Source organism: Garra rufa, chromosome 22 (genome assembly GCF_049309525.1).
Source record: "Garra rufa chromosome 22, GarRuf1.0, whole genome shotgun sequence".
NCBI lineage: Eukaryota > Metazoa > Chordata > Actinopteri > Cypriniformes > Cyprinidae > Garra > Garra rufa.
The window spans coordinates 14,823,145-14,836,206 of NC_133382.1; the positions used below are offsets into that span (position 1 = coordinate 14,823,145).

Genomic DNA, 13,062 nt, shown 5'->3' on the forward strand with positions numbered 1-13,062 from the left:
ATGTATTTATTTTTAATATATTTGTTTATAATTATTTCACAGATGCTTATAGATTATTAAAATAATATTTAAAAATGCTTGTAGACCATAAAACATGGTAACTATTTAAAATAGGGTCTCTTTTGTTAACAATGGTTAATGAACTAACAAACACGAACAAACAACGAACAATATATTTGTACTCGATTTTCTTCAAACTTCATCAGAATAATGTAAAAGCCCTGATGCATCAAATGCTGTTGCCATGGCAAATAAATAAAAATAAAAAATACATTCAAATATTTGTTTCCTGTGATATTTAAGGCAGATAGCGTGCTTAGAATTTAATTTTCCATTTTCAATTTTCAATGATTTATTATATATTTAAAGTGCAGCATCCTAACTCTTTGAAACTTTTTTCATACAAATAACTATTCATTCTGATCAAACACAGTTCATTTCATAATTATACAAAACTCCACGAATGAAAGAAAATAAAAAAAACATATCTGATGTCACTCTGCTCTGCACTCAATGTGTGTGTTTGTGTGGTAAGTGGTTGAGTGTAAGGAGGGGGGATGGGTGGTAAGAGAAAGAGTCAGAGAGGAGGAGAGACAGTTAGGGTTAGTCCAAAGGGTTACTGTGAATGCATGTGCCAACTGGGCACCGTTTTCCTGATGCTATCGGGATGGCGACTGCACAGACGGCGAGGGCCCGGTCATCGCTGCTTGCAGCTTTAATTATTATTATTGTTGTTGTTGTTTTGTTGTTGTTGTTGTTATTATTATTATAGAAAAGTGCAAGCATTAACATTTTTAATACTGCATTCAGTCTTGAATATCCACTCTCTTTTACAGATGATATAAGAGGGGACATTTTAGTTGATGTGGGATCTGGCCCCACTCTCTACCAGGTCATGAGTGGTTGTGAGAGATTTGACCGTGTCATCCTGTCCGACTTTTTGGAAGTGAATCGAAGAGAACTGCAAAGCTGGCTACAGAAAGGAAAGAGCGGTATTGACTGGACTGCTTACTTCAAGTATGTGTGTGAACTGGAGGGTCGCAGGTGAGATTCCCATCTTTTTTTTAATCCCATAAAAAGGAATAAGGTGAAGAACAAACAAAGAATGTTGACCAACAGGATATTTAATGTCAACATGAAAGCAGGTGTAGCCAACCACCCTTTCTGCAGACTTTACAGTTCCAAAAGTGCTCCTAGGGTTGAAGCTAAACTCTGCAAGATGGTAGCCTTCTAGAAGTAGGGTTGGCTTCTCCTAGGGTGTTATACATATGATTCATTTTAAAGGAACCAAACACATTTCCCTAAAGTGAACCAGAAAGAGAACCAGCCGAAAGTGACCTTAGTCTCTGTGGTGTTCACAGTATAGTGGACTCAAAAGAGAACCAGTTTTTTTTCATAGTCCTCTTCAGCACTGAATTTATTTAAGACCTTTTCTTCATAAAAACTCAGACCCCCGCTTTCTGTGCAGCAGTGAATTTATGGAGTCTGACCTACTGGAAATTTGGAAAATGAAGTGGACAGGAAAGGGGGTGATGAAGAGCTGATAATGTCAATTTAGTCAAATTTAAAATTAAAAAGGAACATTACATATAAAGTTATAAATATTGTATTATAAATAATGAACATTATGTATAAAGTTTATATTGCTACCAGTGGCGGCTGGTCAATAGGGGGTGCTGGGGCACCACTCTATCAAGTTAGCCAAGAAAGAAGACTACTTCAACATGTTAAAAATAAGTTTTATATATTGCAAAATAATCACTAAATTGCATTATTTAGTCATACTATTCGACAGGTAGTCATGTAGCACCTATTAAAAATCCCAAAAATCAAAACTGTTTTTCGTTTGTTTGTGTGTGCTGGGTGTCGGCCAAATGGGTGTCTATTAGGTCTGTAAATTTTTGAAACGCACGTGACTTGAGGCTGAGCTCTAATTGGCTTGTTTCAAATTTTCTTCAGGACCCTCCCACTTTAGATCTTAGCCAATCAATATTGTTTTTATATATATTGGCCTCATGTAATTGGACTGTTCTCGACTGTCGAATATGCATATGCATCAGACCAGTGTGACCGTGGCTGAGGATGCCATGTGCCCCATGAGCCTCTGGAAATTTTTCAGGGGGGCCGCTGTTTTGAGTTTGAGTGCTCTCATGCACCTCAGCACTGTGCACGATCCTGAGAGGCGTGCGGTCATAGCAATTGAGTCCAGTTCCCTTCCGGGAACTCAACACTGCGTCATCAACGCTTTGGGGAATGCCATTGGCGAACCCGCCTCTGAATCAGTCTGTAGCCAATAGAACGACGGGAGTGATGTCACCGGCGCGGTGACTTCAGCGACCAGGAAGTATATAAGCACGTGCGTTTCAAACCGGCTTCAGCTTTTGTCATTCAGCGAAGAGCTCTATGTTGGTCTGTCTGTCTGGTTATTCATTGCTGTTTTTTGTGCCAGTTTGCACAGCTTTTGTTTGAGCAATGTCTGCCAAAAGGGGAAAGAAGTTAGATATTTCTAAGGCGGTTCAGCAGCCACACAGAATGTGTGTTCCTCCTTGCCAGCGATTCATCGTTGGTGGGGACACACACAGGATGTGTGTGTTCTGCTTGGGAGCGGAGCATGCTCAGTCAGCCCTTGAGGGGGTTGGCTGTCCGCAGTGTGAACGTCTTCCACTGCGGGTGCTTCGTTCCCGGAGGGCTCTCTTCGAGGAGGGAGCCTTCACCAGCGTTCCTCGCGGGTCTGGCCCCGCTTCCGCCGAGGCGGAGCGGCAGCTGCACTCGTGGGGTTCGCAGCTCGATCTGTTGGAGGGTATGGAGACGGGTGATCCCCTATCTCCTTCCTCACCCAGCAGATCGGTTGATCTCCTCCTGGATGCGGAAGCCCGCACTGCGGTTTCTTCCCCCCGGGAGGAGGTCTCAACACTTCTCTTATCTTCCTCCGAGGAGGTTGATGTAGAGAGTGTTGATCTCCCTCAACCGCCTATGAAATCCCCACAATTTGAAGAGCTCCTGGAGGTGGTAACTCGTGCGGTAGCCAGACTCAACATTAGCTGGCCCGCCGAGCAATCTCATGAGCCGCCAGAAAGCAAGTTAGATGAACGCTTTCTGCGGACACGCAAGCCACCTCCAGGGCGGAGCCTTCCGTTTTTCCCTGATCTCCACAGTGAGCTGTCGAGATCATGGGAGAAACCATTCTCGGCCTGTGTTTTCACCCCCTCCTCCGGTTACTACGGTAACGTGGGAGGGGTCGAGGAGCACGGGTACAAGATGATGCCAGCAGTTGAACAGACGCTCGCGAGCTATCTGTATCCTGCAGCGGCATCATCTTTGAAGGCTCCGACCTTGCCCACCAAGCCTCTTAAACTAACATCTAGCTTGTTGGGCAAGGGGTACGCGGCAGCGGGTCAGGCTGGGTCATGTCTGCACACTATGTCTGTGTTGCAGGCATACCAAGCCGACCTGCTCAAGGATTTAGACGACGGCAGGGAGGTTAATGTCTCAGAGTTGCGGCGTACAGCAGATCTTGCTCTCCGCGCCACTAAGGAGACCGCCCGTGCTATTGGGCGGTCTATGGCAGCCCTTGTGGTCGCGGAGAGGCACCTATGGTTGTCCCTGTCCGATATGAAGGAGAAGGACAGGGCCCTCCTGCTGGACGCCCCAATTCAGTCTCCTGGCCTGTTTGGCGACTCGGTCGATGCGGTTGTCAGCAGGTACCAGGAGGCCCGCAGACAAACTGCAGCTTTCCAGCAATACCTCCCTCGCCGTGTCTTTTCCTCTGGGGCTGCTGGACGGGAGCAGCCCCAGCCGCGTACCAGCTCCTCACGCCGCGAGGCGCAGAAAGTGAGCGTTGCTACCCGCACCCCTCCTGACAGATCAAGGGGGCGGGGTAAGCAGCGCTCCAAGTCGGGGGCCTCCAAGACTAGGCCCGACCTGAGGGTCGTGCTTCAGTCGAAGAGGTCCTCGGCTAAGCGGCCCTGACTGCTGTGGCTCAGGGCCGTTGAGGGCAGCCCCTCTCGGGGGGAAATGGGGTCCACCACATTATATGGTGCCCATTTCTCCTCGGGGCCCTCAGGAGACCAGTCAGCTAACCCTGCCAGTGTTTCAGGGCGCGACAGTCTCTCACAAACCTCTGCTGGTGGTCCCGCCCGGCAACGTAGCGGACCCAGTAAGTTTGTCACCCCCACGGGGGTCTTCAGAGCAGTTAGTTCAGGTGTCGCCTGCCAGTCAGCTGTTACAGGCCACCGAATTAATTCCTCAAAGGTTACCAGAAACCAGCCTCGAGAGGCTGGTTCCCTTAGTACACTTTCTGGCAGCGTGGAAACTACTGCCGAATGTGTCTCCATGGGTCCTGCGTACTGTAGAAAGAGGGTATCAAATTAAATAAAAAAAAAAGTGGTCCCTCCTCAGCTCAGAGAATCCGGGTTCTACAGCCGGTACTTCATTGTTCCCAAGAAGGATGGAGGGCTGCGGCCCATCTTAGATCTCAGACAACTGAACCGCTCAGTCAGAAAACTGAAGTTCAGTATGTTAACTGTCAAACAGGTCGTGTCTCAAATCAGGTCCGAGGACTGGTTTGTCACGATAGATCTCAAAGATGCGTACTTTCACGTCTCCATCCTTCCTCAGCACAGGAAGTTTCTCAGGTTCGCTTTCAGGGGCAAAGCTTACCAATACAGAGTTCTTCCTTTCGGCCTAGCACTCTCACCCCGAACTTTCACAAAGTGTATGGATGCTGCTCTGGCTCCCCTGCGACTCCAGGGCATCCGTATACTCAATTACATAGACGACTGGCTGATTTTAGCCAGCTCAGAACAGTTAGCGGTTCAGCATCGAGATGCTGTTCTCGCTCACATGGAAGCTTTGGGGTTGAGACTCAACACCAAGAAAAGTGTGCTGTCTCCATTACAGAGAACCACTTATCTAGGTGTCGTATGGGATTCGACCACGATGCAGGCACGTTTGTCTCCTGCTCGGATCGAGTCGATCCTTACTGCAGTAAATGCGGTCAAGCTAGGCCTGTCACTCACTGTCAAACAGTTTCAAGTACTGTTAGGTCTTATGGCAGCAGCAGCCAACGTAATACCTTTTGGCCTGCTGCACATGAGGCCGCTACAGTGGTGGCTCAAGACCAAGGGTTTTTCCCCGAGGGGAAATCCATTCCGCAAGATCAAGGTCACGCGGCGATGCCTTCGTGCCTTGAACATGTGGAAGAAACCTTGGTTTCTGTCTCAGGGCCCGGTTCTGGGAGCTCCATGTCGCCGCGTCACGCTAGCGACGGATGCATCCCTCTCCGGGTGGGGAGCGGTCATGAGTGGCCGCTCGGCCTCCGGCCTGTGGACCAGTCAGCACCTCTCATGGCACATAAATTGCCTGGAGATGCTGGCAGTTTTCAAGGCTTTGAGGCACTTCCTCCCAGACCTGAGAAACCGCCATGTGTTGGTCCGCACCGACAACACAGCGGTGGTTTATTATATCAACCACCAGGGAGGTGTGCGGTCACGCCCCTTATGCAAGCTGGCGTCCCATATCCTCCTGTGGTCCCAGGGGAAACTCCTCTCACTGAGTGCAGTTCACATTCCTGGGCATCTCAACGTGGGGGCAGACGTCCTGTCGAGGCAGGGGCAAGTAAAGCCCGGGGAATGGATGCTTCACCCGCAGGTGGTGAAGCAGATATGGAGAGTGTTTGGCCAGGCTCAGGTGGACCTCTTTGCGACTCAAGAGACATCGCAGTGTCCCCTCTGGTACTCTCTAGTGCCTCCAGCTCCACTGGGGCTGGACGCCATGGTACAGACGTGGCCGAGGCTTCGTCTGTACGCCTTTCCCCCTTTCGCTCTGCTCCCGGGAGTTCTAGAAAGAGTACGCCGGTACGGAGTCAGTCTACTATTAGTAGCCCCATACTGGCCGACCCGAGTATGGTTCTCGGACATCATAGCCCTCCTAGACGGCTCTCCGTGGGAGATTCCGATCAGGAGGGACCTTCTTTCTCAGGCTGGGGGCGCAATCTGCCACCCCCACCCAGAGAAGTGGAAGCTATGGGTGTGGCCCCTGAGGGGGCGCATCTCATAAGTGAGGGTCTCTCAACTGAGGTTGCTGAGACCATCCTTCACTCTAGAGCTCCCTCTACAAGGAAACTTTATGGCCTGAAGTGGAAACTCTTCACTTCATGGTGTAGAGAGCGACACGCTGACCCAGTCCACTGCCCAGTTGGTACAGTGCTGGAGTTCCTGCAGTCTCGCTTCTCCACCGGGATAGCCCACTCCACCCTGAAGGTTTACGTGGCGGCTTTATCGGCCTTCCACGCCCCTCTCGGTGGCCTGTCATTGGGTAAGAACCCCCTGGTCATACGGTTCCTTCGCGGTGCACTCAGGTTGAGGCCTCGGGTGAACCCCAGAATCCCCACGTGGGATCTCGCTGTGGTGCTTGAAGCCCTCTGTAGGCCTCCATTCGAGCCCTTAGAGGAGATTTCAGATCGCTTCCTCACTATTAAGACGGCGCTGCTGTTGGCTCTTACTTCTCTGAGGAGAGTAGGAGACCTTCAGGCCCTTTCAGTGGCCCCTTCATACATTGACTTTGCGCCTGGTTTGGCCAAAGCATTCCTCTACCCTAGACCCGGGTACGTACCGAAGGTACCGACAGCAGTACCACAGCCAGTCGCCCTGCAGGCCTTTTATCCTCCTCCATTCGTGGAGAGCGACCATCGGAAGTATAATTGTATGTGTCCAGTGCGAGCTGCCCTGTGGCGGAAATCAGAGCAACTGTTGGTCTGCTACGGTCCCCCTAAGAGGGGGCTCCCTGCAACCAAACCGACTATCAGTAGATGGATCGTAGATGCCATAACTACGGCTTATGAGTCCTCTGGCCTCCCATCACCGATGGGCGTCAAGGCTCACTCTACTCGAGGCATGGCGGCCTCGAAAGCTTTGATGGCAGGACATCTGTAGTGCGGCGGGTTGGTCTACAAACCCTTGACCTTCGTTAGGTTCTACGAGCTAGACCTACGAGCCACTCCAGGCTCCTCTGTCCTGAGCTGACAGGAGTCATACCTCGTGAGCCTGAGGGTCGAGGTATAAGTTCCCTCTTCGCTGGGCCCCCCCCAGGCAGAGATGTGATTTCGCTCGCGTCCTGGCAGTTTCCCAGGCGGAGCCCATGCCAGTGTCACAACTGGCCACAAGTTTCCAGGCACTACTTGTGTCCCTCTTGTCCGGGTACGCCCCGACAAAGGACTATTGTCTCCTCGTGTGCCCAAGGGCCGAGGACATCTCCTTCCTCTCGGTCTGGTTGGTCACCAGACAGAGGCCTCCACCTCGTGAGCCCGAGGGCCGAGGTGCTTTACTTCCCTCTTCGCTGGGCGCGTCCCAGGCAGAGATGTAATTCTACTCGCGTTCTGGCAGTTTCCAGGTGGAGCCATCTCAGTGCCCTGGCCAGAAGTTTCCAGGCACCACTTGGGTCCCTCTTGATCCGGGTAAGCCCCGACAAAGGACCATCCTTTCTCCTCGTGTGCTCGAGGGCTGAGGAGAACCCCCTATCTGGCTGGTGACCAGACTGGGGTGTATGACCAAAATCTCGTGAGCCCGAGGGCCGAGGTTTATCCCTCTTCGCTGGGTACGTCCCAGGCAGAGATGTAATACCGCTTGCGTCCTGGCAGTTTCCCAGGCGAAGCAACTTGGTGCTCTGGTACCCCCAGACACCTCTTGTCCCTCTACGTCTGGCTGGTCCCCAGACAGAGGTGGACTCTTTTCCTCGTGTGCCTGAGGGCCGAGGCGGATCAGATCCCTCTTCGCTGGGAGTTTCCCAGGCAGAGATGTAATCCCACTCGCGTCCTGGCAGTTTTCCAGGCGGAGCCAATCCAGTCCCTCCTGTGCTGGCTGTTCCCCAGACGGAGTTTTGGACTATTTCCTCGTGTGCCTGAGGGCCGAGGTTCACATCATTCTTCCTCTTCGCTGGGTGCGTCCCAGGCAGAGATGTCATCACACTCACGTCCTGGCAGTTTTCCAGGCGGAGTTCTTCTGGTCCCTCTTTGCTGGTGTCCCCAGACTGAGCAACCCTTTTTCTTCGTGAGCCCGAGGGCCGAGGTATATACCATCTCCCTCTTGTTCTGGCATTTATCCCGGACAGAGGTGTAATATTTCTCTCGTCCTGGCAGTTTCCCAGGCGGAGAACCATCAGTGCCCCTCAGGTAAGTATCTTCTGGCACTGCCCTCTTGCTCTGGGCTGGTCCCCCAGACAGAGGGATATCGTCTCTCTTGTCCTGGCAACCCCAGGCAGAGAGCTCTTCCTGGCCTGATCCACCAGAAGCAACGCTTTCCTTTTTCCTTTCCCAGACAAACACCACTGGGCAGGAACTTGGAATTATGGATAGTTGGTATATCGTTCCCCAAAGCGTTGATGACGCAGTGTTGAGTTCCCGGAAGGGAACGTCTCGGGTTACATACGTAACCCAAGACGTTCCTCATTGAGAAAAGATATACTCTGCACTGGGGAAAGTTAGGTCTTTTCTGAAGTAAAAAGAATGCAGCTGAACTTTGGCAGATGGCTCACGAACTGAATCGCATAGCCGATGGGAACGAGAGGGATCTGCCAACGGTCTCAAGGGAACTACACCCGAGGTACCTGGAATGGGGACATTGTGGCTGGTCAGAGCAAAAAACACCGTGGCTGAAGGTGAGAAGCCCCAAGATCGTCTGGATGAAGAATTCGATGTTGTAGAACATGTGGAGACACCAGATGTGTGTACCAACATGTTCTGGTTTGAGAAATCAGCGTCTGGCCATCTCGTGGAGGGCCATAAATGCTGTGAATAAGGCCGAGAGAAGAAGGAAATTGCTCATTAATTGGCCATGTGACCAGGGGTTGCTGAGACCCGACCCCCGGCGAAGCAGGATGTGTTTTATGGTCTCTGTCTGCTTTTTTACTGTGGAGAACTGCTGGGCAAATTCTTTCACAGTGTTGCCGATAAGACCAACCTGGGAGATGTGGGCATCAAGAAAGCAAACCTTGTCAGCATCCCGCATCTCTGCCAGGTTTAGCCACAGGTGGCGCTCCTGGACCACCATAGTGGACATCGCCCTCCCCAGAGCCTGCGCCGTGATATTCTTAGCTCGGAGAGCATAGTCAACACCTTGGCTTAGTAGACCTGCAGGATTGCCATGGCATGCAGGGTGGACACAGCTTGTCCGGAAGCCATACAAGCCTTCGCTACGAGAGCCGAAGAAAATGTACAGGCCCTGGACGGGAGTCTTGGGTGGTCCTGCCAGGTGGCAGCATTTGCACCGCAATCGCTCTCTCCACTTGGGAAACCTCTGTATACCCCCTAGCTGGACTCCCATCGAGGCTGGTGAGGGAGGAGGAGTTGGTGTATCTTTCTGGCTGAGAAAGGGTCCTTCCATAATTTCGTCAACTCCTCGTGCACTTCCAGGAAGAAAGGCACTGGGGTTAAGCATGGAGTCATGTCATCCACTAGATACCAATCATCTAACCTAGAGCGCTCGGGCGAGGTGGAGGGTTCCACTCCAGCCCAATCTCTTTGGCCATTTCAGCATCCGCCACCGACTAAGACTTGACCCCTGCAGACTTCAACATTTAAAAAAATCTCTCTCTCTCTCTCTCTCTCTCTCTCTCTCTCTCTCTCTCTCTCTCTCTATTTTGGTTAGGTTAAATATTTTCTTTCACTTCAATATACATCACATTACAAAAGTGAAATCGGGTGTAAATTGACAAACATAAAAAAAGTAAATATAAACAGTCTAGATGTAAAACTTGCATTGAGGAGATTTACACATGAAAGATTCAAAGCAGTTCAAAATAAATTTTAAGACCACCAGTTTAATTTGTTGCAATGAAAATTTGAAATAATCAAAACTTAATTAATCTATTGGATGAAAACAATGACAAAAAAACACCTGTCAGAAGGTGAATAATATCTAATTGTGTTCTGGACTTTTTCATTTTCTCCAGTTCATCGGCTTGGGCAGAAAAAGCAACACGTCTTCGCTCAGTTGTGTCTGATGTGCTGCCAGTTGACGTACACCAGTCCTGCCCATTATCACCCGAGTTCCTCCCCCCTTCTGGAGCAGACTGTCTGGTGTCATCTTTCTGCCTGGAGAGTGTAAGCCATGATTTGCTTTCCTTCAACCAAGCCTTAGGCCACATCTCCAGCCTACTTAAAAAAGGTGGCTACCTTCTGCTTATTGGTGCCCTGGGAGAGAGCTTCTACATGGGAGCGCCAGAGTTGTACATCCCTGTGGTCCCTCTAGATGAGTCTCAGGTCTGTGCTAGCCTGAAGGCCAGTGGATATGAGTTGTTGCAGCTGTGTGTTTACCACCTGCCACCAGACATGAAGGTGGGAGTGGATGATACAACTGGTGTGTTTTTTGCAAAAGCTAAGAAAACATAAATACATTTTAGTTGAAGAGTACATAAACTAGAAAGGTAGGGAATTTATGCATGTTCTTAATAATTCTGTGCTTTAAAAGGTTTTTTAAAACACTCACTTATTTGTCCGCATTTGAAAATAAAAAAGTTTGTCAAATAACATAAAACTATAAATAAACAATGGTTGCTAATGTCTGATTAAAACAATAAATTATAAAAATTCCCCCCATATTCATTGCAGCTAATATTGTCAGTGTCTTGAGCATCATATGTGACAGTCCATTTTGAAATAACCTGCCATGGTTATGTTCTGTTTCTGTTTAGTACTTGTTCTTCAGTCATTATTTTCTGTGATTATTGATTTATTTCCTATTTTCCTGGCATGGTTACCTTGTCGGTCTTTTTAGTTACTAATTGTTACACACCTGTTCTGTTTCCTCTTGATTATGTTCCTCTGATGATTTAAGCCGTGAGTTCTTCCCTGGGTCCTGTTTCAATAAAGCCGTGAAATAATAGTCCTTTACAATTGTTGCTTGTCAGACAATGAACATTATCATGTCACACTGTGAGATTTCAGTTGTCATTAATGTTAGACTGTATGACAGTCAAGATACAAGTAAACTTGTCCGGAGTTTTACACTATCAACCCATGCATGGACGTTCGGTGACTGTGAGTTGCATTGCATGTGGGGCTGAAATGTTGGCTATCATGAAAATTCTATTAACGGCAGCAATACCAGCATATTTAAGATGTAAACAGTGTAAGCAGCACTACACACCCGAAAACAGCAGCACAACTGTTGTTTATCATAGCAAAGGCAAAAACATATAATAATTTTGTGAGCGGTGCCTGGGAGTGCCGGAGCTGGTTAGAAGAAATCTGTAGCATTATGGCGCTTTTCCACTACACAGTACCAGCTCGCCTCGGCTCGACTCGACTCGGCTCGACTAATCTTATGACACCGCCAGAATTTCATTGTACGTACTCTTATAGCCTGATCGTGTTAAGTAAGAATGCAATCCAGACATCATCCATCATGTTGACGTTATCATGTAACCTATGATGTTATAACAAGTGCAACAACCTATAAGACAGTAGTAAAACCAATACATTTTGGGTTGATTTATGTTTTTATATTTTAACCCTACTAATATGACCCAGTTTAATCCTTAAAGAAAGTTACTTTTATTCAACCAGCAAGTTTTTTTTTTTTGGAAATGGAAATGACACAGGCTTCTCCCAGCAGATAATAAGATGATGTACAAGAGGCATCATTGTGGAAAAAAATATTTCTCAGCTTTTATTTATATTTGAACAAAAGTGGCATGTCCAAAATTATTCATACCCTTTGCAAACTGTTGCAGTCTATAGGAAAATCCAAAGTTCTATACCATTCCAAATAGTCCAAGCTGTTCTAATTTCTTTTGGAACAGCTGTTTTAATCAACTCAACCTCTCTGCTGTTGTTTTGAGGACAGTCATGGCTAAGACAAAGGAGCTCACTGAGGACCTGCGGCTGTGCATTGTGGCTGCTCACAAGTCAGGAAAGGGCTAAAAGACCATATCTAAATGTTTTGAAGTTCCAGTGGCTACAGTGCAAAGTATTATTAAAAAATACAAGACATTCCACACTGTAAAAAATCTCAGAGGATGTGGTCGGAAGCCAAAAATGACACCTGTGCTGGCCAGAAGGATAGTGAGAGAGGTAAAAAGGAATCCTAGGATCACCACCAAGGCCATCCTGATGAATCTGGGCTCTGCTGGTGGCAACATCTCAAGGCAGACAGTCCAACGGACACTGCACACCGCTAGGTTCCATGGATGCAGACCAAGGAGGACACCACTTCTCCAGATAAGGCACACAAAAGCCCACTTGGCCTTTGCAAATGCCCATCTAAACAAAGAAGAAGACTTCTGGTCTTCTGTTTTATGGTCAGATGAAACAAAAATTGAATTTTTTGGCCACAATGATGTAGCCTTCATTTGGCGTAAAAAAGGAGAAGCCTTCAACCCTAAGAACACCATCCCCACTGTCAAACATGGTGGTGGGTGTTTTCAGCCGGTGGACCAGGGAACCTACTCACAGTAAACGGCACCATGAAACAGGAGCAATACATCAAAATTCAGGCAGTCTGCAGAGAAACTTGACCTTGGGCAGCAGTGGACATTTCAGCACGACAACGACCCAAAACACACAGCAAAAGTGGTAAAGAAATGGTTAGCAGACAAAAACATTAACGTTTTGCAGTGGCTGACTTAAATCTAATTGAGAATCTGTGGAGGGAGTTAAAGATCAGGGTGATGGCAAGGAGACCCTCCAACCTGAAAGAGTTGGAGCTCATTGCTAAAGATGAATGGGCAAAAATACCAGTGGAGATATGCAAAAAGCTGGTTGTCACAAGGGGACGACTGAGAGTGAGGACCCAAATGCAAGGCTTTATTATGAAGATCGTAGTCAGACAGACAGGGTCAAAATACCAGCGAACAGCAACAAAGATAATCCAAAGAGTAATACGTAAAACAGGCATGGGTCGAAATCCAGAAGGGGAGTCCAAAGTAACAAAGAAAACAAACAAAAACAAACAAAACAAACCAGGCTAAAATATGACTAGACTAGGAAAACAAACCAGGAATAAACTATGAAAACAACAAGGCTAGGGAACATGGAAACATGGAAAACGCTAGGGAAGGTTAGCAATG

At 48.3% G+C, this 13,062-nt stretch overlaps 1 protein-coding gene across 1 annotated transcript in view; it reads left to right on the forward strand.

Moving 5' to 3' along the window:
* The window catches only part of LOC141297421 (phenylethanolamine N-methyltransferase), a 123,052-nt gene extending 112,668 nt beyond the window's left edge, over positions 1 to 10,384 (forward strand). Inside the window, exons 2-3 of the mRNA XM_073827859.1 lie at positions 837 to 1,044; positions 9,946 to 10,384. Coding sequence (XP_073683960.1) covers positions 837 to 1,044; positions 9,946 to 10,384 — 647 coding nt within the window. The remainder of the gene's footprint in view (positions 1 to 836; positions 1,045 to 9,945) is intronic.
* Positions 10,385 to 13,062: the final 2,678 nt, after the last annotated feature.